Source organism: Microcaecilia unicolor, chromosome 5 (assembly GCF_901765095.1).
Source record: "Microcaecilia unicolor chromosome 5, aMicUni1.1, whole genome shotgun sequence".
NCBI lineage: Eukaryota > Metazoa > Chordata > Amphibia > Gymnophiona > Siphonopidae > Microcaecilia > Microcaecilia unicolor.
In genome coordinates this window covers 160331938-160355485 of record NC_044035.1, presented here as the reverse complement: position 1 = coordinate 160355485, position 23548 = coordinate 160331938, and the positions used below count along the sequence as shown (strand labels likewise).

The window sequence follows — 23548 nt, the reverse complement described above, 5'->3', positions numbered from 1 at the left end:
CATCTATATGGCCACATACTATGTAAATGGATTCTTATAAAAGAGGTGAGCACCAAGGCATGACAGCACTTCCTCTGCCGGTTAAGTGCATACAGAGGTAGAGTTTGAAAGCATTAAACAGAATATAAATATGCTAATCTAAGTGCACATTTAAGCAGAGGCTCTGCAGTTGTTGCAAGAGGGAAATAAAGGGGTCCTTTTACAAAGGCACCCTAAAAATAAGCACATGCTAAATGCAGGAGATGCTCATATATTCCTATGGGTGTCTCTAGCATTTAGTGCATGCTAATGATTAGCACGCGTTAAAAATGCTACTGTGCCTCAGTAAAAGGACCCCAAAGAGAGGTGAAGACTGCAGGGACCGAGAGCTAATGAGATGTTGCTCGAAGACTAGCTTGAACAGGCAAGTTTTAAATAGTGAAAGCTCAGTGATAGGAAGAAAGTATGAGACGCACCGTGAAAACAGTAACTGATCTTTAAACAGAATGCCTATATGAAATGTTCCAAAAAGTGTCTGAGGCCTATTTTATAAAGACAACATAGGTCCAGAACCAGTCACTGTAGTGTGCAAATGCCAATGAACACATTTGCATCTGCTCTGAATCGGCTATAAATGTGTACGTGCATGCTAAGCATTTATCAAATATTAAGTACATTACAATGCCATCCCTGCTTTTTCCAAACAGTGATCCTGAGAATGCCTACATATGACATGCCTATAAATATATGCCACCTTGTTTGTGCTCATGCTTTGATGCACGCATACTGCCGTGTAATTTTACTAAGTAGTAAATTAATGAAGTGACTAAGTAGTAAATTTAAAACAAACCAGAGAAAATATTTCTTCTCTCACCATGTAATTAAACTCACTGCCAGAGAATGTGGTAAAAGCAGTTAGCTTAGCAGGGTTTAAAAAAGGTTTGGATAATTTCCTTTAAAAAAAAGTCCATAAGCCATTATTAAGATGGATTTGGGAAAATACACAGCTTATCTCCTAGGATGAGCAACATAAAATCCGTTTTACTGTTCTGGGATCTTGCCAGCTACTTGTGACCTGGATTGGCCACTGGTGGAAACAGGATACTGGGCTTGAAGGACCTTTGGTCTATTCAAGTACGGCAGCACTTATGTTCTTATAAAGCCTTTTTCACTTGCAATACAGGCTTTGCATGCATAGAAACCTTTATAAAAGGACTCTGGTAAAGGGCAATTCAATAAATGGATGCCTACTACATTTAAATCTGATATCTGAAATTCATAGGCTGCCTGGCATCTGATTGAAATATTTTAATTTTGTTGTCCAATTTTGTTACATTTGTGTTGAGTTTATTTTACTACTAGTAAAAAAGGCCCGTTTCTGAAAGAAATGAAACGGGCGCTAGTAAGATTGTCCACTAATGGTAATTATGTTTTAAGTGAACTGTTAGGAGAATGTGTGAGAGAGAGAGAGAGAGAGAGAGAGAGAGAGAGAGAGAGAGAGAGAGAGAGAGAGAGAGAGAGAGAGAGACAGTGTGTGATTTAGAGAGAGACAGAAAGTGTGTGTCTGTCTATGTGAGAGTGTAGTGTGTGTCCCGTGTGCACCAATTATGTTCTCCCCCCTGCATTCATCCATATGCAGCAAACGTCCTCTGTGCCCTGCCCCCTCCATCCATCCATGTGCAGCATCTCTCCCCTGCCGCCTCCATCCATTGTGGTGCAGCAATTCTCCTCTGTCCCTTGCCCTCCCCCCCACATGTGCATCTCATCTCTCCCCTGCACCTCCCTCTGAGTTGCAGGCCCCCTTCCCTCCCTCCCATTTCCAGTCCCCCCTCCCTCCCCTCTCTCTCTCCTTTCCCTCCCCCCCTCCGAGTTCAAGGGTCGCCCCTTCCCTCCGAGTTCCAGAGTCGTCCCCTCCCTCCCAGGTCCAGGGACCCCCTCCCTTCCAGTTCCAGGTTGTGGAGGAAGGGCTGAAGTAGCTCCCGCGTTCTTTGTTAAGGAAGGGCTCAGTGGCGAGCTAGAGGTAAAGCGCCTCCCACGTAGCGTGTGGAGGAAGGACAGAGCTAAACCAGCTCCCACATTGCGTGTGGAGGAAGGGCTGAAGTAGCTCCCGCGTTCTGTGTGCAGGAAGGGCTCAGCGGTGAGCGAGAGGTAAAGCGGCTCCCGCGTTGTGTGTGGAGGAAGGGCTGAGAGCTAAACTGGCTCCTTTTCTTTGCACGTTTCTCGCCTCCCTGCTTCGAACAGTAACATCTCCTGACGTCAGGCAAGCAGGCTTCTACTGCGGGAGAGTGACGTTAGGAGGTGGTTACGGACGCAGGCAGACACTTTGGAACGTTGCAGGAGCAAATTATTATATTAGATATTGATGTTTTATGTTATTGAAGGGATTGTGTATGCATATTTTGTAATCTACCTAGAAGTTTAGATAGTGTGGAATATAAATTTAAATAAATAAATAACTCAGGGGCCCTTTTACTAAGCCATGGTAAGCACTAATGCATGCTTATCGCTGCAAAAAAGTGGTTACTGCGTGGTTGCGCTCAAGTATCCCACATTAATTTTTGCATGTGCGTGTGCGTCCATGTGCTAAAAAATAAACTATTTTTAGTGCTGGGGGAAGGTTGTGGGGTGAGAGTAGGCATGTTGTGCGCTAACAGGAAGATCATTGTAGAAATAGAAATATTGCCCATTTCACCCACAAGTAAAAATGGTCTTAGCACTCGGAATGACACATGTAAAGGTGCACTAAGGCCACTTTTTACTGACGCTTAGCAAAAAGGCCCTTAAATAAATGCTTAAAAGCTGCCTATTGGGAACCTATTCTATAAAGGAAAGTAGGTGCGAATAGATCAGAGAGTGCCTGCCACTGACAGCTACAGCTACCATCAACCAGGGCTTCTTAACATCACAGCTTGCCTTTAACAGCAATTACAGCACTGCTTCAGTGAGTTATTGAACCTTTGGATGCTTTTCCATTTTAAATCGCTATAGCATTTAGTAACACCATCAAACAGTGAGTAGATCAGTGTGAATGCCACTAAGGTGCGGTGCCTAAGGGGTGAGCCAAAGGGGCAAGTCATTCCCCTTTATGTGCAACTTTGAAAGCAACGCTGAGGAGTTTATCTATTTAGGATTGTCTGGATTATAACATCGAAAAAATTCATCTAGATTCCTTTATTCAAGGTAAATTTAAAGAATACTACCCTATATGTTTAACATGTTTTAGGTTCTGATCTAGCTTGCTCAGATACACCTCAAGCTTAACAACTTACTGCATTTATAATCCTGCCTTTAGTTTTAACTCAGAAAACTTTACTGAATAATTAATGTGTATGTTAACTTTATCTCAATTTCTGCAACTTCATTTGTCACTTTCAATCTCAACCAGCCTCACAGAAAATGGTTCTACTTGAGAAATGGTTCACATGTTTCATATTCTGTATTTGGCTCTTCAGTTCTCTAACAACTGCCACCTCAGAATTTCTGAGGTAAAGGTGAGATCCCCCAAGAGACAAGTTATCCAGCAGTAACTTACAATCAAAGAATCATAGGGATGACCTCTATCTCTACACTCAACAAAAAATGATCAACATCATCACATTTCTAATACACAAACCTAATGATCAACATTATCACACTTCTAATACACATAAACCCAATCGTCAAATAATACATACTAAACCACATATAACATGAACAAAATCTTATGTTCCCATCCCCATAGGATGCGTTAACGCGAGATCTGTTGTAAACAAAACAGACATTATTTTAGATCAAGAAAGAACTAGGGCTTGCACTAATAACAGAAACATGATTACATTTTACAGACAACCCAACTCTACTTGACATCTACATCTTACTAGACATAAAAGAAGACCGGGGGGGGGGGGGATAGAAATTATATATAAATCATTTTTTAAATTCAAATATCCCAAAGTCTAACTTCCAATGTAGAAATCCTTGCCTTATTATATCTTCAGCCAGGAAATTGGAATGATGCTGCAGAGGCATTCTCAGACTTCATATCTAATCAATAACATTTTATTAATAGGCAACATTAATCTACATTTAGAGAAATCATACGACACTAAAACAAAAGATCTGTCAGAACCCCTTGAATTATGGAACTTTGTCCAACCTAAAAGGGCCATGTACTCATAACAAAGGTCATATACTCGATTTACTAGCTTAAAACAAATTTGTAAATCCTATTAACCTCTTTATATTTGTGAGAGACTGGGAGCCAATAATTTAGTCAGATCATAGTAGATTACTGTTTAAAATCAATTGGAAAGAAGCTAAGAATAACATAAATACCAGACATAAACCTATTACATGCAACACTAGAGGCAAAATCAATATTCTAGAATTTTGGTCCAAGTTTAATGAACATCACACCAACTCAGCCCTGACATAGACTCTGACAATTGTTTTACTAAATTGGGATGAACTCAGCAAAACTATTCTAGATGATATAGCTCCTATTAAAACAAAATTCAGACTGAATAAAAAGTTATCTAACTGGTTTAAACAAGACATATTAGACATGAAAATACAATGTAGAATACTGGAGAGAAAATGGATGAAATTAGAAAACAAAATTATTTGGAGAAATGAAATCAGAGCTTATAAAAATAAGCTAAAACTGATTATTATGAAAAATTGATAGGAGGTGAATGTATAAATACCAAAAAACTATATGCCTTGGTCAAAAACCTGTTGAATACTCAATTAGTATCCCCCGAATCAATCTATCCCTTCTGCATCTCAATTGGCTACATACTTTGAACAAAAAATTTGTAAGCGTAGACAAAATGTATTCCAGTTGACTAGGGAGTTTGACAAGTTTTTAGAAGAACCTACTGATTTGTCCTCTGCAGCAGATAGAATATGGTCTGACTTTTCCAAACCAACTCTTCAGAAAACCAAATCCCTCCTCAAATATTCCTCCTCACATTACATCCTGGACTCATGCCCAAGTTATATTCTAAAATCTGCCCCTGATTCCTTTATAGAGTGCCCAAGATTACACTTATCTTACTTGTTTACGTATTGCATCTTTCCTCAATCGAAGGGTAATATCATGTTAACTCCCATTCCTAAAAACCCATCTGGAAATAAAAATGATGTGTCCAGTTATAGACCAGTGGCATCCATCCCACTGACTGTCAAATGAATGGTGAGAATGGTAGCCCAACAACTTATGGAATTTTTATATTCCTTCTCATTATTATACAACTCACAGTCTGGCTTTAGACCATGCTATAGAACAGACAGTTCTAACAACTCTAATATCAAACTTTAGGAAGGAAAAAGAGCAGGAAAATATTCATTTTACAATTTGACATGTCTAGCGCACTCGATATGGTAGACTATGATATTCTACTAAGCATTCTAGACAACAAGGACATTGGTAGAAAAGTGCTTCAATGGTTCAACGGCTTCCTCAAGTTGAGATCTTATTAAGTGAAATTTGCAGTTTCCATCTCCCCGCCGTGGTCTCCTATATGTGGAGTACCTCAAGGTTCTCCTCTATCCCCTATTCTCTTTAACATCATTATGGCACCACTGGGAAGGAATCTAGAAGCAAGTGGCTTTAACACCTTTATTTACACTGATGAAGTAACCACTTACTTACCATTTAATAATGATATTAATAAAATTCTGAACAGCATTAAATCAGGAGTGGACGTAATGGAATCATGGGCATCAGCATTCAAACTTAAAATTAAACAGGGAAAAAAAAATTTCTAGTCTTAACAGATCCGTTTCATTCCTACCTTACTAAAGAGTCTTTTGGTGTTATTTCAATAAATCCTTACTTACTAGTACTTTGGCATCTCTCTTGTTCTTTGGCAGAGCCAATCCACCCTACTCTTTGATTCGTATTACTAAAGTATTCACCACAGGCAAATGCAAATATCCATTAGAATATGAAAATCCTGGGTATAATGCTCGATCAACACCTTTCTTTTTTGAGCCTCAAGCATCAGCAGTAGTAACGAAAGTCTTTAAAGCTTTATGGCAACTGAAAAAACAAAAAAAAAATCAGACCTCTTTTCTCTAAAGAATTATTCAGAAACCTAGTTCAAAGTACTGTCCGTTTTTGACTATTGCAACGCAGTTTATGCGGGCTGCAAAATAGTGAAATTACAAACTGCTCAAAACATAGCAGCAACACTTGCTTGTAATGTTTCATGATTTAATAAAGCCTCACCGTTGCTTCATTCATTAAACTGGCTTCCGATTAAAGCGAGGGTAGCATATAAATTATATGTATTTGCCTTCCAAATCATTTATAGATTGACACAGATTACATGCTTCCCTTAAATGAACTTTCCGATTGTAATTCCATCCGAGGATCCAGGGACTTCCTACTTCACTAACCCAACTGTAAGAAAATTATATATAAATTGGTGCTCTCAGTTGATTTTTCATATCAATGTACTAAGTGATGGAATTCACGACCAAAAAACATCAAGGGCATCCCAGATTATATGAGATTCTGGAAATTACTTAAAAAAAAACTTTCATTTTAAAAAGTTCTTACAACAAAAAGATGAATTCTAATCCAATCTTATATGGTCCTAGAATATTTCTGTATATCTTTCTTAACACTAAACTGAAGTTTAATCATTCCGTAACACTGTGAAAATTTGCATGTTTTCTGTTTTGACATAAGATTTATTGTAAAATACATTATGCTTAATTGCAGTCAACTATTGTATCTGTAAGCCACATTGAACAAACATTGTTTGGGAAAATGCGAGATATAAATGTCAAAATAAATAAATAAATGTATTTAGGTGTGAGCACTTACTCTGGCAACAGAGCTAGTGTAAATGCTCATACCTAGATTTGGGAGATATACACATAAGTTACAGTAGTCAAAGTTACGTGCATTCATGTGCGCCCTGTCTGCATGAACACCTACCTGAAAAGTACATGCTATCGAAGATATGTATGCACTTACTGAATAGTGCATAGCTGAATTATTGTCATTTACACATGTGCTCACACGACAATACTGGCACTTATGCATGTATTTGCCACCTCACTTTAGGCAGCTCTTTAGAGAATTACCTCCATAACGGTTTTATTAATCTGCAATGGAATACTCCAAAAGATTTCTGGTTTTCTATTTTTTATTTTTTAAAGGTGAACAGAAAAATCTCAGCAACGAGAAACATTTCCTAATATGGCATTTTAATTTACAGTTCATGTTTTTTTAAATTCAAAAGAATTCTACAAGTTGTTTTTTCTTTTTTCATATATTATATATAAAAAGGCAGTCTGTTTAATTTTTCTTTTGTGACCTGTCTTTTAAGGCAGTCGTTTCTCTTGTAAAAGCAAGAGAGACATTCGGCATGAAGCGTGTGTGGTGCTTTCAAGGTGGGGTGGCATGTGGGTCTCAAACAAACTCTCCACGGAAAGGAAGTGAGGTTGTGTTTTGCTGCTGCCAGCGCTTGCGCAGTCTGGATAGAGGCTGATCCTCGAGGTTCTCAAACTCAGCAAACCCTAGCCGATTCAGGATCTCATAGATTCCAGCTCTGGAGGCAACCTGAAGAGAAAGAGAATGAGGAATAAAAGCTTAGTGAACATTCTGAGGAATAATTCAACATTTTCTTATCCTCCCCTCTGCAAATCCAGGGGTCCTTTTACTAAGGTGCACTGAAAAATTGCCTGCAGTAGTGTAGGCGCATGTTTTGGCCGCTTGCAGGATAATTTTTCAGCGCACCTGTAAAAAAATGCCTTTTTATTTTTTGGGCCAAAAATGGAAAGTGTGGCAAAATGAAAATTGGTGTACATCCATTTTGGGTCTGAGACCTTACTGCCAACCACTGATTTAGTGGTAAGGACTCACACGTTAACCGAGCGGTAATGGTCAACATGTGTACAAATAGCAATTACCACCCACGTGCCAGAAAATACAAATATTTTCTGATGCACGTAAGGAACGCACGTCAAAAATGAAATTTTCGCTCGGGCCGCGCAGTAGATGGGTGGTACCACGTGACCTGAACAATAATTTCATTTTGGGCACTGTTAGGCGTGTTGGGCACTTGTAAGCACTTACGCGGCTTAGTAAAAGGACCCACGAATTCCCCATTTTTCAGCTTGCTCTCATCAGGGAGCCATTGTGCATAATTACTCTACTTACTACTTCTACTACTACTTATTTCTATAGAGATACAAGGCATACGCAGCGCTGCACACCATACACAAAAAGACAGTCCCTGCTCAAAGAGCTTACAATCTAGATAAGACATGAGACTGACACAACAATTAAGGGTAGGGGAATAAAGAGGTGAAGATAAAGGATAGGGCAAGTGAGCAGTGGTTAGGAGTCAAAAGCAGTGGTAAAGAGGTGGGCTTTAAGTTTGGACTTGAAAATGGCCAAAGAGGGGGCTAGACGTACAGGCTCAGGAAGTTTATTCCAGGCGTGAGGTGCAGCAAGAAAAAAGGAAAGGAGTCTGGAATTAGCAGTAGAGGAGAAGGGAACAGATAAGAGAGATTTATCAACAGAACGGAGTACCCGAGGGGGGGCGTAGGGAGAGACAAGAGTGGAGAGGTACTGGGGAGCGGTAGAGTGAAAGCACTTATAGGTCAATAAGAGAAGTTTGAATTGAATGCGGAAACGGATAGGGAGCCAGTGAAGTGACTTAAGGAGAGGGCTAATGTGAGCATAGCGACTTTGGCGGAAAATGAGTCGCGCAACAGAGTTTTGGACTGATTGAAGAGGAGAGAGATGGCTAAGAGGGAGGCCGGTAAGAAGCAGGTTACAATAATCTAGACGAGAGGTGACAAGAGTGTGGACAAGGGTTCTGGTAGAGTGCTCAGAGATGAAGGGACGGATTTTGCTGATGTTATAGAGAAAGAAATGACAGGTTTTGGCAATCTGCTGAATGTGAGCAGAGAAGGAGAGAGAGGAATCAAAGATGACCCCAAGGTTACGAGCAGATGATACAGGGAGAATGAGAGTGCCATCCACAGAAATAGAGAAAGGGGGGCGAGGAGAGGTAGGTTTAGGGGGAACTTCTCACCCAGCTCTTATCACTCTACTTACTGCATAGCTTCTCTCCTTATTCTTTCCCATAGGTCACTTTCATTAGAACATCAACATACACAGCCCCTCTCATTATTTTTCCTTCTGTCTCCCACGTTGACTGGTTATACTAAAATGTTCCTCTTGCAGGTGTCAGGGCTGGCATTAAAGGGTGGCAAACCAAGCAACTGCCCTGGGCCCACATGCCACAGGGGGCCCCAAGCCTTCCTCAAGTTGAAGGAGGCACAGCTTTGTCACCCTCTGATCACCATGCATATCTCTCTGTCCCCCATCCTCTCAGCCCTCTCTGTTTCTCACCTAGCCCACCCCTCCCTCATCCCTTCAGACTGTCACTGAAATACTTTGATGTTCCACTTATATATGCTGTTACTTATCAAAATTTGCTTATTTCTGATCTGATGAAGAAGAGCTATCTTTGAAAGCTAATCTAAAAATGTATTAAGTTAGTCCAATAAAAAAGGTATCATCTTATTTTCTTTTCTATATTTTATTTTATTTTATTCTATTTCTATTGATTAAGATTATTATAGTAGGCAATACATAATTTAAAATGTAAACTTAACAATTCTCTTTTCTAACCTTTCTATGTTCCTTTGGTGAGGGGGCAGGAGGGGAGCAAATGGGGAGGTTACATTTTATTTATTTATTTGTAGCATTTGTATCCCACATTTTCCCACCAATTTGCAGGCTCAATGTGGCATACATTTGCCGTAATGGCGGTTGCCATTTCCAGGTAACAGAATCACAAATGGTATTGCGTTAAGGTGCATACATACATGGTAACATACATGGGACATAATATAAATGGAACAAATCATGGTGTGTGTATATATATATATATATATATACCATGTGTATACATGCATGTTAAAGAAGAATACATTATGGTATTGCGTGAAGGTTCCTGAGTAATACATTGGATTGTAACATACATTAGGTCATCGACTATAGAGAGACCCTATTCGACATAAGGTTTAAAGTGGTAATGCTTGATCATTAATAGCAGAGTGTTTAGTCAGTCATGTGATAAAAGTTTGGTTTTGTATAGGTCATATTTAATGTTATTACTTAGTATTTAAGATGAGTATTTATGGTATGCCTTCTTGAAAAGATCTGTTTTCAGTAGCCGTCGGAAGATGGTTAGGTCTTGCGCTGTTTTTATGGCCTTCAGTAGTGCGTTCCATAGCTGCGTGCAGATGTATGTGAAACTGGTCGCATATGTGGATTTATATTTTAGCCCTTTACAGTTAGGATAGTGGAGATTGAGGAATGTGCATGGTGATCTTTTTGCTTTCCTAGTAGGCAAGTCTATAAGGTCTGACATGTAGGTCGGGGCTTCCCCGTAGATGATTTTGTGGACCAGGGTGCAGACTTTGAATGCAATTCGTTCTTTTAGTGGGAGCCAGTGTAGTTTTTCTCTTAGGGGTTTGGCGCTTTCATATCTCGCTTTCCCAAATATGAGTCTGGCTGCTGTGTTCTGAGTGGTTTGAAGCTTCTTAATGATTTGTTCTTTGCATCCAGCATAAATGGCATTGCAGTAGTCTAGATGACTTAGCACCATTCATTGTACTTGGCTGCGGAATACTTCCCTTGGGAAGAAAGGTTTGATTCTTTTAAGTTTCCACATTGAGAACATTTTCTTTGCTGTATTTTTCGCATGGTCTTCAAGTGTGAGATTGCGGTCAATTGTGACTCCCAGAATTTTCAGGCTCTCTGAGACCGGAAGTGTGTAGTCTGGGGTGTTTATGGTATCGGGTTTGTTTGTGTTGTATTGTGAGGACAGGATGAGACATTGTGTTTTTTCTGCGTTTAGCTTTAGTTGGAATGCGTCCGCCCATGAGTTCATTATTTGGAGGCTGTGTGTGATTTCATTTGTTATTTCGGTTAAGTCTTGTTTGAACGGGATGTATATCGTGACATCATCAGCATAGATGTACGGATTGAGTCCTTCGTTGGATAGCGATTTGGCTAAAGGTGTCATCATTAAGTTAAAAAGGGTTGGTGATAGCAGTGATCCTTGTGGTATTCCACATTCAGGTTTCCATGGTGTTGACGTTTTTGAGTTTGAAATCACTTGATAAGATGTTGCTGTTAAGAAACCTTTAAACCACCTTAGTATGTTTCCTCTAATCCCGAAGTAGTCTAGGATGTTCGGGAGTATTTGGTGGCTGACCATGTCGAACGCACTGGACATATCAAATTGTAGGATTAGCACATTGTTTCTGGTTGCAATTAGTTGTTTAAATTTGGTTATGAGAGTGGTTAGCACTGTTTCAGTACTATGGTTGGATTGAAATCCTGATTGTGATTCATGTAGTATTGTGAATTTGTCTAGGTAATTGGTGAGTTGTTTGGTTACCATACTTTCCATTTGTTTTATTATCAGGGGGATGGATGCTACTGGTTGATAGTTGGTTTTTTCATTTAATTTTTTCTTTGTCTTTGGGTGTGAGTAATATATTTCCTTTGTCCTTGGGGAAAAGTCTGTGTTGTAGCATGTAGTTCAGGTGTGATGTAAGGTCTGTTATAAAGCGTTTGGGGGCGAATCTTATTAGGCTACTGGGGCAAATATTCAGTTTGGAGTGGTTTTGGAGAATTTGTTGAGTGCTTGAATGATGGTTTCTTCGGTTAGAAGTTCGAAGTCATTCCAGGTTCGGTCTGCTGGGTATTCACCGGGAGTAGGGTGCAGGCAATCCATGAATTTTTCGTGATCAGTGGTATTGAGTGGTAATGTGGATCGGAGTTTTATAATTTTCTCATTGAAGTATTTGGCAAGTTGGTCTGCCGATGGGGTGTCTGTGCTGGTTGTGGTGACCGGTATGGTGTCTATTAGTTTATTCATGTTGGTAGAGTTTATGTGCGTCTTTGTAATCTGTTCCTATTTTGATTTTGTAGTATTCTCTTTTGGTTTGTCTTATTGTATATTTGTATTTTCTTTGCATTTGTTTCCAGGCTTTGAGTGTATGTTCATTTCTTGTTTTTTGCCATGCGCGTTCGAATCTCCTGACTTGTGTTTTTAGTTTTTTCAGTTCTTCATTGAATCAAGGTATTGAGCTATGTCTTCGTGTGGTTCTTGTTTGTAGTGGTGCAATTTCATCTAGTATGTTCCTGCATCTGTCGTCCCAGTTTTGGAGATAGTGTTTGGAGTCTGATTAGTAGTATATCAACTTTACTTGATATACTACTAATCAAAAGTTATACCAAGGCGGTCTACAAGAGAAACAAAGGCAAATAAAACAAAATATATGGAAAAAAAGTCAAGCAGATAAGCAAAGTCAAGTATATAACCAAAGGTCCATTAAGACCAGTATTCGGTTTCCAAAAGTGGTCAATCCAAGTCACAAGTACCTGGCAAGATGCCAAAAGAGTAAAACAGATTTCATGCTGCTTATCCCAGGAATAAGCAGTGGATTCAAAGTCCATTTTAATAATAGTTTATGGATTTTTCTTTTAGGAATTTATCCAAACCTTTTTTAAACACTGCTAACTGCTTTTAACACATTCTCTACCAATGAATTCCAGGTTGTGACATTAATGTATTACCATCTAATAATTTAAATTAACATAGGGGCCCTTTTACTAAGCTCATGCAAGTGGAGATTGGGCAAGGCGCTACGTTACATGCATACCCCTGGAACACAGACGCACGCACCGATGTGCTTGTGCCTAAGTTACAGGTGTGTCTCTCCAGCTGGTACATTAGCACTTTATAAAGGGAAAAAAACCCTTTCCTTTAGAGAAAGGTGCTTACATATACTGTAGCTGCCCAGTTCTAGAATCACCCTCTGCAAGAGACTCTAAAAAGAGATATATTTCTCAATATAATAAAAAGCTAAAGCGCAACTACTTAATGAATACAGCCCAGCTTTTCCTCTCCTACATATGCTTCTTAGATGTTTAGAAGCCACTATTGAACCAGTTGTGTTAGCTTTGGCACAATACTGAAAAAGCTACAATGGCTTCTTATTTTGCAGGAATAAAAAAGCAGCACTTTGTACTTTTTGAAAGAGTGAAAGGAGTCTCACATCTTATCAGTCTCAAGTTCATAAAGACCTGGGGACACTCAATGAAATTACGTGGAAACACTTTTAAAACAAATAGGAGGAAATATTTTTTTCACTCAAAGAATAGTTAAGTTTTGGAATTTGTTGCTGAAGGATGTGGTAACAGCAATTAGCGTATCTGGGTTTAAAAAGGGTTTGGACAAGGTCCTGGAGGAAAAGTCCATAGTCTGCTATTGACAGACATGGGGAAGCCACTGCTTACCCCGGGATTGGTAGCATGGAATCTCGCTTCTCTTTGGGATTCCGGAATTTTGCGAATCTGAAATTCTAGAATCTCGCTACTATTTGGGATTCTGCCAGGTACTTGTGACCTGGATTGGCCACTGCTAGAAGCAGGATACTGGGCTGGATGGACCATTGGTCTAACCCAATATGGCTATTCTTATGTTCTTAGAATTCAGACACTTTTTCTATAAAAGAAAAAGGCAGTAGTCATCAATCAGCCTTTACGTGGCCTGTGCGCCACCCTCTTTTTTTTCTGGACACAAACAGTAACTAACGAACCACGTTAAGTATTTTGCAAGTGGAAGAAAAATGTAGAGAATTTTATAGTGCTACTTCTTTGCACAGTGTATGGTATAATCCTTTTCAACTGGAACCCATGTACTTGAATTTAATAAGCTCATGTTAAAAGCGGACGTCACTTGTTTTTATACATTATTTTCTCTTGTTTTAGAAAACAACTTGTGTCTGGATGCCTTACTGTTTACATATCAGATTCACAAGGGATGGGTGGATTTGGACTGAGTGTAAGCTAGCTGTGATATATTGTTTGTATCTCCCATGGAAACAAGTTAAGCTTTTAGCCACAAGCTATGTTTTCTGAAAGCTCTCATTTGTTTTTTCATCATTGTATATTCTCTCTGCCTGTTACAAAGAACAGGGACTGACCATGAGGAAAATGTCTTACAAAATTGTTCAGGTAAAAAAGTATGTTTTTTCTTTTAAATAACTAATGTTTATGTGGGCCTTGTAATTGATGTGTAATTTGGGTAGAATGGGGGTAGAGTTGAAATGGATGTATACACTTTATACAATAACAGGGGAATTCTATATATGGCACCGAAAGTTAGGCCAAAAACAGGGCTGGCTCAAGGGACTGTGGCGCCCTCCCATTGGTGTGTTCCCCATTGGTACATCCCCCATTGGCATTCCCCCCAGCCAAGCAGTTCCTCCTCCTGAATACCAGCAGCGTTTCACCTAATGCTACCTTCATCAGCCCCAGCGTTTTTCCTCTGTTGCGCCCCTGTGGAAACATGAAGTTATGTCAAAGGAGGGGTGAGGCGCGGCAGAAGGAAGACAACGGGGCTGATGTGGTAATGTTAGGTGAAATGCTGTCTGTGTTTGGGAGGGGAAAACTGCCTTTAAAGGTAGATTGGGGAAGGTGGCCTGAGACAGAAAGAGGAACGGAGTTGCCGGCTCTTCTTTTTTCCCTGCACACGCAACACCGCCAGATAAGCTGCGGGCCAGCGTAACTAATAGGGTCAGTGACATCACAGGCTCAGGCTTCTGGCATCCTTTATCTCCAGCGCCTTGGGCCAGATCCTCGCCTGGTCCATAGGTTAATATGGCCCTGGCCGAAAAGCGTTTTAACGGATGCAAGGAACCAAAACGGGGCAGAAGTGGCATATCTGTGTGGAACTGGGTTTAATACATTTTTAGAAAGGGATTTTTATAGTTATGGCCCAGCTATCTTATATCCTGCCAATGCTCCTAGAGCAAGGGGTTCTCAACCCAGTCCCCGGGACTCACCAATCCACTCTGGTTTTCATGATATCGACAATGAATATCCACACAATGGAGGCAGTGAATGCAAATTTATCTCATGAATATTCATTGTGGGTATCCTGAAAACCTGACGAGCTTGGTGTGTCCTGAGAACTGGGTTGAGAATCCTGTCCTGGAGTAAGTACTCCGCAAGCGTTTACTCCCAGCAGGGCTATGTCTAACTTGAGACTGCCTCTTCTTCAGGAAGCAGCTACAAGCCTGGCTCTTCTCCCCCAAGCATTTAATACATAGGGTGACTGACTATATACCACACTGTAATATAGTCCACTTCTTTATATCTTGTTTAACTGCACAAAGAACTTGCCTTCCTACTATTTTCCAAAAAATAGTTTCGGTTCAAAGTGGCTTACAATTTTACAGTTACACTTTTACAACTATTTATCCCAACTGACTCTACAGGGCCGTCGAGAGACAGAGATGGGCCACTGCCGCCCCCTTACCTTCCTGTGTCTTCTCCTCCCTCGGTCTGTCACTGTAGTGCTCATGTGTGCCGAGATCTAGGTTACTGCGTTAAGCCAATCACCCAGGTCCCGACACACAGGAGCAGGAGAGAGAGACCCTGCTGCCAGGCCCCCCTTGGAGCATGGGCCCAGGGAATCTTGCCCCTCTTTCTCAGTGGACCTGTACCATCCACCTTGACCCCATCTATATATCTGCACTTGGCCCCTCGGCTACATGATAAGCTGTATTGTAGAAAAGCATTAGCTTTATACAGTGCATTTTTTCTAGTGAAAAAGGTGTCGGTACTCAAATGCCATACCACCCTTCAGGGGTGGGGTGATCACTGAGGGACTCACCCCACAATAGCCAGGCCCCCTGAAACCAGTCACAGAATCTATGACAAGGCAGAATTAGTGTGTAGAGCCTGAGACCTTTCATTAAAACTTGGGGACCATGGGTCAATTTTAGCAGACAATGGAAAAGGTGCCGGTACTCAGTACCCCCAAGTATCCCCTCAAAAAAGCCCTGGCTTTATATCTATGTTATACGAATGTTCTAATGCAAACTTATTAGATGTTTCATTAGTATTATGCTAAAATAGTATCTCTCTGTTATTTGAATTTCAGTGCTGCTAAAAGTGTTTATTTTTGACACTGTTTCATAGTAATCCTACTATTAAGTTTTAATTTGCTTTTTTAAAGTTTACCTCATTTATTGTATTTATGTTTATATTTGGTCACTTTTACTATTGCTATGTTGTTAACAAAATCATAAGTTTTATGTTCAACTGTACCTGCTATACACCTTAGGTGAATCTTTATAAAGGCGGTTAATCCCAATAAATAAATAAATACACTTACGTGCCCATTTATAGAATAGCGCCTAAGTATTTTGCATGGATATGTGAAGGGGGCGTGACCATGGGTGGGTCAGGGGCATTCCTTTAAAATATACACAGTGTTATACAATAGTGCAGATCAAAATTTACACCTGGTTTCAACTGGTATAACTCCTTGTGCCCAAAATTGGGCGTGGATCCCTGCACTATGCTCTATTCTATAAAGGGCGCTGATCCTGGACCATTATGTTATATTCAGTGCTGAATTTTTTGGTGTTGAGCGCCATTTATTGAATGGAGACCTTTGCAAGTACATGCCTAGAATATATGAATAAAAATGCACACTATTTTTGGAGCAGTTTTAATTTGGTACCTCTGAATTTACATGCTATTCCAGCTGGTTTACAAAGGTCACACAGGTAGATGTAATGGGGCAATTTCACAAATTCAAAGCAGCAAACTGCTTGGACCAGATGATATACATCCCAGAGTATGGAGAGAATTGAAAAATTAAATTGAAGAGCTATTGTTAATAATATGTAATTTATTTCTAAAATCAAGCATGGTACCGGAAGATTGGAAGATGACCAATTTATGCCAAATTTTAAAAAGGGTTCAGAGGTGATCCGAGAAATTATAGACCAGTGAGTCTGATGTCAGTTCCAGGCAAAATAGTAGAGACCATTATAAATAAGAAAATTACAGAGGAAATACATAAGCACAGATTAATGAGACAAGCCAACAGATTTAGTCAAGGGAAATCTTGCCTCACCAATGTACTACATTTCTTTGAAGGGGGTGAGTAAATATGTGGATAAAGGTGAGCCGGTCGATATTGTGTATCTGGATTTTCAAAAGGAATTTGTCAAAGTACCTCATGAAAAATTACTGAAGAAATTAGAAAGTCATGGGATAGGAGGTAATGTCCTATTGTGGATTAAAAACTGGTTAAAAGAGAGAAAACAAAGAGTAGGGTTAAATGGTCTGTATTCTCAATGGAGGAGGGTAGATAGTGGAGTTCCCCAGGGGTCTGTGCCCAGACCGCTGCTTTTTAACATATTTATAGATGACCTAGAGATGGGAATAACTAGTGAGGTAATTAAATCTGCTGATGACACAAAGAGGGGCATAATCGAACGGGGCGCCCAAGTTTTCCTGAGGACGTCCTTACAGGACATTCCCGCGAAGGGGCGGGGAAACCCTTATTATCGAAGCAAGATGGGTGGTCATCCTTTCGTTTCGATAATACGGTAGGGGACGCCCAAATCTCAACATTTAGGTCGACCTTAAAGATGGTAGTCCTTAGAGATGGTCGTCCCCGGTTTTCAGCGATAATGGAAACCGAGGACGCTCATTTCAGAAACGACCAAATCCAAGCTATTTGGTCGTGGGAGGAGCCAGCATTCGTAGTGCAATGGTTCCCTTCACATGCCAGGACACCAACCGGGCAACCTAGGGGGCACAGCAGTGGACTTCAGAAATTGCTCCCAGGTGCACAGCTCCCTTACCTTGTGTGCTGAGCCCCCAACCACCCCCAAAACCCACTCCCCACAACTGTACAACACTACCATAGCCCTAAGGGGTGAAGGGGGGCACCTACATGTGGGTACAGTGGGTTTGTGGTGGGTTTTGAAGGGTTCACATTTAACATCACAAGTGTAACAGGTAGGGGGGGATGGGCCTGAGTCCGCCTGCCTGAAGTGCACTGCACCCACTAAAACTGCTCCATGGATCTGCATACTGCTGTCATGGAGCTGGGTATGACATTTGAGGCTGGCAAAAAATATTTTTAAAGTTTTTCTTAGGGTGGGAGGGGGTTAGTGACCACTGGGGGAGTATGGGGAGGTCATCCATTATTCCCTCTGGTGGTCATCTGGTCAGTTCGGGCACCTTTTTGAGGTTTGGTCACAAGAAAAAATGGACCAAGTCGGCCAAGTGCTCGTCAGGGATGCCCTTCTTTTTTCCATTATCGACCAAGGACCCCATGTGTTAAGCACGCCCCAGTCCCGCCTTTGCTATGCTTCTGACACGCCCCCGTGAACTTTGGTCGTCCCAGCGATGGAAAGCAGTTGAGGACGCCCAAAATCGGCTTTCGATTATGCCGATTTAGATGACCCTGGGAGAAAGACGCCCATCTTCCGATTTGTGTCGAAAGATGGACGTCCTTCTCTTTCAAAAATAAGCCTGAAAGTTATTCAAAGTTGTTAAATTGCAAGAGGATTGTGAAAAATTGCAAGAGGACATTATGAGACTGGGAAATTCAGAATCCAAATGGCAGATGATGATTATGTTTTAAATGTTTATTAAATTTCATATCATACTTCAAGAAAAGAATCTTAAATATAAATTTTTCAAATAGTGGGATAAATCCAAGTGAAGAAAAAGGATATAATTTTGGAAATTATAACAAAGCCTAGTTCAGAAAATGAAAAATTCAGACCACAATTGGAGAGAGCCCAAGAACAGAAAATATAGAGAAACCTTTAAAAAAATAACAAAAAACTTCCTAGAAAGTTTAAGGCACTGAGAACCCAACCCAATAATAACAGAATTCTCTGTAAGTTCACATATTCACACTGATCGCTCCTACGCCTGATTTCCTGCTCGGAATGAAGATTTGCAATTGTACATAAACTACATACGAAGCCTAATGCAGCTGTATCTTACATATGCATAGAAATCTAAGAAAACATTTAGCACCAAGAGCCTCCTGCTTCATAACAAGAAACTGTTTCCTATGCGCCTGAATTTACATACATCTGGAAAAAGTCTAATCTTATGTCCAAGAAAATTCACATTTTGAAAGCAAAAATGCAAACGCACCACTAAGTCTTTGTCTTGAGCAAACACAAATGACACAATTAAAGTTACAATCCCAGCCACAAAATCTCTAGAAGTTGCAAAAGGCCTGAAACATCAAGTGTAGAAACCTCAGATTGTATAGGCCTCACTTGAATTTTCACTACTTTTCAAGGTACCCCCTGATTTCTTTTCTAACTCTCTAAATGATCAAGCCAACACAGCACTCCATTCTACAGTAAGGTCTTGACACTTGCCCTCAAGACCTTTCACATTTATCCCTCCTCCAACCACCATGCATGGTTCATCCCTGGTTTCGACTCTGTAAATCATTCTATGCTACTTTCTCATCTTATGGTTCTCGCTCTATCAGGCACAGTTATATAATGGTTCACTTCATTTCTGTCTCACTGGTCTTTCCAGGTAAATATCTCAAATTCCATCTCTTCTAAACAGGAATTGCATTGTGGTGTCCATCAAGGATCCATTCTCTTACCTCTTCTTTTCATTCTTTTCCTTAGCCCATTAGTTTCTTTGATTCAATCTTTTGGCATTTCAGTCCATATTTACGTGAACAATATTCTTTTGCTTTTCCCTATAGCCCTACTATCCCTTTCTCTCACAACCTGCAAACTTGTCGGGATTCAGTTGCCTTGTGGTTAAAAGATCATCATCTAGTGCTTAATACTGCTGGTTTTCTGGTGCATTTACACTACCATTCACACCCATCCAGCTGCTCGGAGCTCCTATTACCCTTGTACCCAGTTTTAGTTACTTAGGTGTCATTCTTGACTCATTCTTGTGTTTCTTACCACCAATTTCTTATCTGTCAAAGGTTAGTTTTCTAAATTTCCGGAAAGTACGGGCCACTTTGAACTGCTTAAAGGAGATGGTACTATGGAGTGACAGTGGAGATTGTGAGCAAGAGAAAAAAAGAAAGCACAGTGTCTGGTGGATTCTATGTAGGCAAATTTCGGACTTGGGAGAATCAGGCGATGATCTTTGACCGAACTGTGGAAAAACACCATCAGACAATGGTTTATTTATAATCTGGCAAATAGACGGTCACATTCATAGCAACATATAGTAAATGATGGCAGATAAAGACCTGTACGGTTGCTAAGTTAGCTTAAAAGTGAAAGGAATGGATCCACGGAATATTAGTGGAGATTAGGTGCTGACGCTGGTAATTTGGAAACAAAACCGGTGCTTGGCAGACTTCTATGGTCTATGCCCTGATCGTGACTGAATAGATAGGGATGGGCTGGATTTTAAGAGGTTTCAACATTAGCTTCACAATTTATTACAAGAAGAGTGCTGTGCAGACTTCTATGGTCTGTGCCATGTGAATGGCAAGGACAAATCAAACTCAGGAATACATATAAAATATCACATACCATGCAAAATGAGTTTATCTTGTTGGGCAGATTGGATGGACCGTACAGGTCTTTATCTGCCATCATTTACTATATGTTGCTATGAATGTGACCACACGAGTAGAATGGAGAAAGGTACAGCTTCTTGATGATGGGGTTGATATATGGAATGAATTTGAATTGGTGCATGATAAGGAGATTGAAATAATAACTTGCTCGATTACTCCAACACTGTCCGTGCGTGATCCTTGTTCAAATGGAGTGCTGTGTGTGATGTCCCAAGAGGTTGCACCATCTATTTGCCAGATTATAAATAAATCATTGTCTGATGGTGTTTTTCCACAGTTTTGTGAACAAGCTACCATAAAGCCATTTTTGAAACATACAGGGCTTGATCCTGCAGAATTATCTAATTATTGACCGATTTCAACTATTCCATTTCTGGGAAAAATTGTGGAGAAAATAGTTGGATGAATTTGTGGAGACAGTTGATGGATTAGATCCTTTCCAATACGGATTTAAACATGCTCATAATGTTGAGACACTGTTGATCTCTACTGTATATTATTTAAAGTGAAACATGGATGTGCTATTGTCTAGTATCCCTGGATGTTTCTGGTGCGTTCGATTCTGTTATTTTGGAATTGATGCTTGATATGTTACAAGGTTTAGGGGTTGCAAGATGAGTATTGTAGTGGTTTGCTTCATATTTGATGGGAAGGTTAATGATAGTGAGGAGCAGATTGCAGGTTTCAACATCTGTACAGGTTGAATGTGGAGTTCTACAGGGATCAGCCCTGTCAGCACCGTTATTCAATATATATTTAGCACCTTTAGGTAAAATGTTTCAGTCACTAGGGGTTAACCATCGAATTATGCAGATGGTGTTCAATTTTTCTTTCAATATTGAAGTGGGGAGAAAGTTTAAATTTGCAGCTGAGTAGATATATGGTAGGACTGAAACAGTGGATAGAAGAGAATGGTTTAGTTTTAAATATGGCGAAAACAGAGATAATGATTGTGGGATGGGAAGAATAGAAAGAGTGGCCTGCGACTGTTTGCTTGGGAGATATGAGTGTTTTGGTTAAGAAAGAGATGAAACTGTTGGGGGGTAATGCTGGATCATAAGCTTACAGTGAAATCCCAGGTTGCTAATGTTGTTCAGACAGCCTTTAGACAACTACATAGGATTTTTAGATTAAAATCTTTGCTTACTTTTTATGATTACTGTTGTATGGTTTAAAGTATGATTTTGATGCGACTGGACTACTGCAATGCCTTGTATGTTGGTATGGCTGCTTCAGGAGTTAAGGGCATTGCAAATACTCTAGTATGCTGCTGTGAGAACAACTGTGGGTTTATCTAGATTTTTACATGTGACACCTGCTCTTAAGCAACTACACTGGCTTCCAGTGGCACAAAGGATTCACAGTAAGGTGCTGACAATTGTTCATCAGGCGTTTTTTTTTGCTTCCGCCCCATCTTATCTGAAACAAGCACTGCAGGTGTACCATCCCAGACGTATGTTAAGATCAGAATCAACTATGCGTATTTCTGTCGATGTAGTAATGCAATTGCGATATGCTGAAACAAGACTATGGCTTTTGTGTCAGCTGGAATTTCCTTGTGAACGAACTATCTGTCCAGCTTCAGCGATGCTCTGACCTTAAGCAGTTTAAAAACTTTTGAACACAAAACTGTGCTTCTGCGTTTTGGCAATTATATACAAGTCTGCAGTTTGATGCCGAGTAATGTTTTTGTATTTGTGGTTGAATATGAATGTTTTTATGGAAACCACCTAGTTATAGGCGGTATGCAAGTTTTTTAAAATAATAAACTAAACTACTGGTACAACATAACATATATTATTTAAGAGCGGCATAGTGTTTTCTGGAAAGTTCAGGAAATTTTTTATGCACTTGTGAAAAACTTCCCTAGGTGGCAGAGAATAGACATGTGCAAAATTTGAAATGTAATGTAAATATGCCCGATGGCAGATCGACTCGCTATTAAACAAAAACCAAAAGATCTGCTGTCTGCTATATAAATCATAGTTGATCATTAATAGAATATAAACATAAGTATAGTAGTGGTTTTTTATGCCAGTGTTGACAGTGAGGTTATTTGACCCGTCATAGCTTCTTCAAGTCAATTCAAGATTTAGAAGCTTTTTGAGGCTTTTTCCACTACCTTAGCGTGTAATCAGTGATTAGTCATTTTTTGACAGCAAAATTTTAAATGAGCAAATTCAAAGACCTAGCCTTGTTTTTCATAAGTTCCAATCTCCAGTGAATCGCCATTTTGTCTACCACTAGAGAAGACTGAGTACTTTTAATAGTTTTTACCTTTTGATCCAAATTTCAGTCCATATTTACGTGAACAATATTCTTTTGCTTTTCCCTATAGCCCTACTATCCCTTTCTCTCACAACCTGCAAACTTGTCGGGATTCAGTTGCCTTGTGGTTAAAAGATCATCATCTAGTGCTTAATACTGCTGGTTTTCTGGTGCATTTACACTACCATTCACACCCATCCAGCTGCTCGGAGCTCCTATTACCCTTGTACCCAGTTTTAGTTACTTAGGTGTCATTCTTGACTCATTCTTGTGTTTCTTACCACCAATTTCTTATCTGTCAAAGGTTAGTTTTCTAAATTTCCGGAAAGTACGGGCCACTTTGAACTGCTTAAAGGAGATGGTACTATGGAGTGACAGTGGAGATTGTGAGCAAGAGAAAAAAAGAAAGCACAGTGTCTGGTGGATTCTATGTAGGCAAATTTCGGACTTGGGAGAATCAGGCGATGATCTTTGACCGAACTGTGGAAAAACACCATCAGACAATGGTTTATTTATAATCTGGCAAATAGACGGTCACATTCATAGCAACATATAGTAAATGATGGCAGATAAAGACCTGTACGGTTGCTAAGTTAGCTTAAAAGTGAAAGGAATGGATCCACGGAATATTAGTGGAGATTAGGTGCTGACGCTGGTAATTTGGAAACAAAACCGGTGCTTGGCAGACTTCTATGGTCTATGCCCTGATCGTGACTGAATAGATAGGGATGGGCTGGATTTTAAGAGGTTTCAACATTAGCTTCACAATTTATTACAAGAAGAGTGCTGTGCAGACTTCTATGGTCTGTGCCATGTGAATGGCAAGGACAAATCAAACTCAGGAATACATATAAAATATCACA

The 23548-nt window shown here is 40.0% G+C and overlaps 1 protein-coding gene across 5 annotated transcripts in view; it reads right to left on the bottom strand.

Moving 5' to 3' along the window:
• Positions 1-6865: 6865 nt before the first annotated feature.
• The window catches only part of PALD1 (phosphatase domain containing paladin 1), a 514740-nt gene continuing 498057 nt past the window's right edge, over positions 6866-23548 (bottom strand). For all 5 annotated transcript variants that reach the window (XM_030203509.1, XM_030203510.1, XM_030203512.1 and 2 more), the window contains exon 20: positions 6866-7537. In XM_030203509.1, coding sequence (XP_030059369.1) covers positions 7388-7537 — 150 coding nt within the window. In that variant the 3' untranslated portion in view covers positions 6866-7387. The remainder of the gene's footprint in view (positions 7538-23548) is intronic.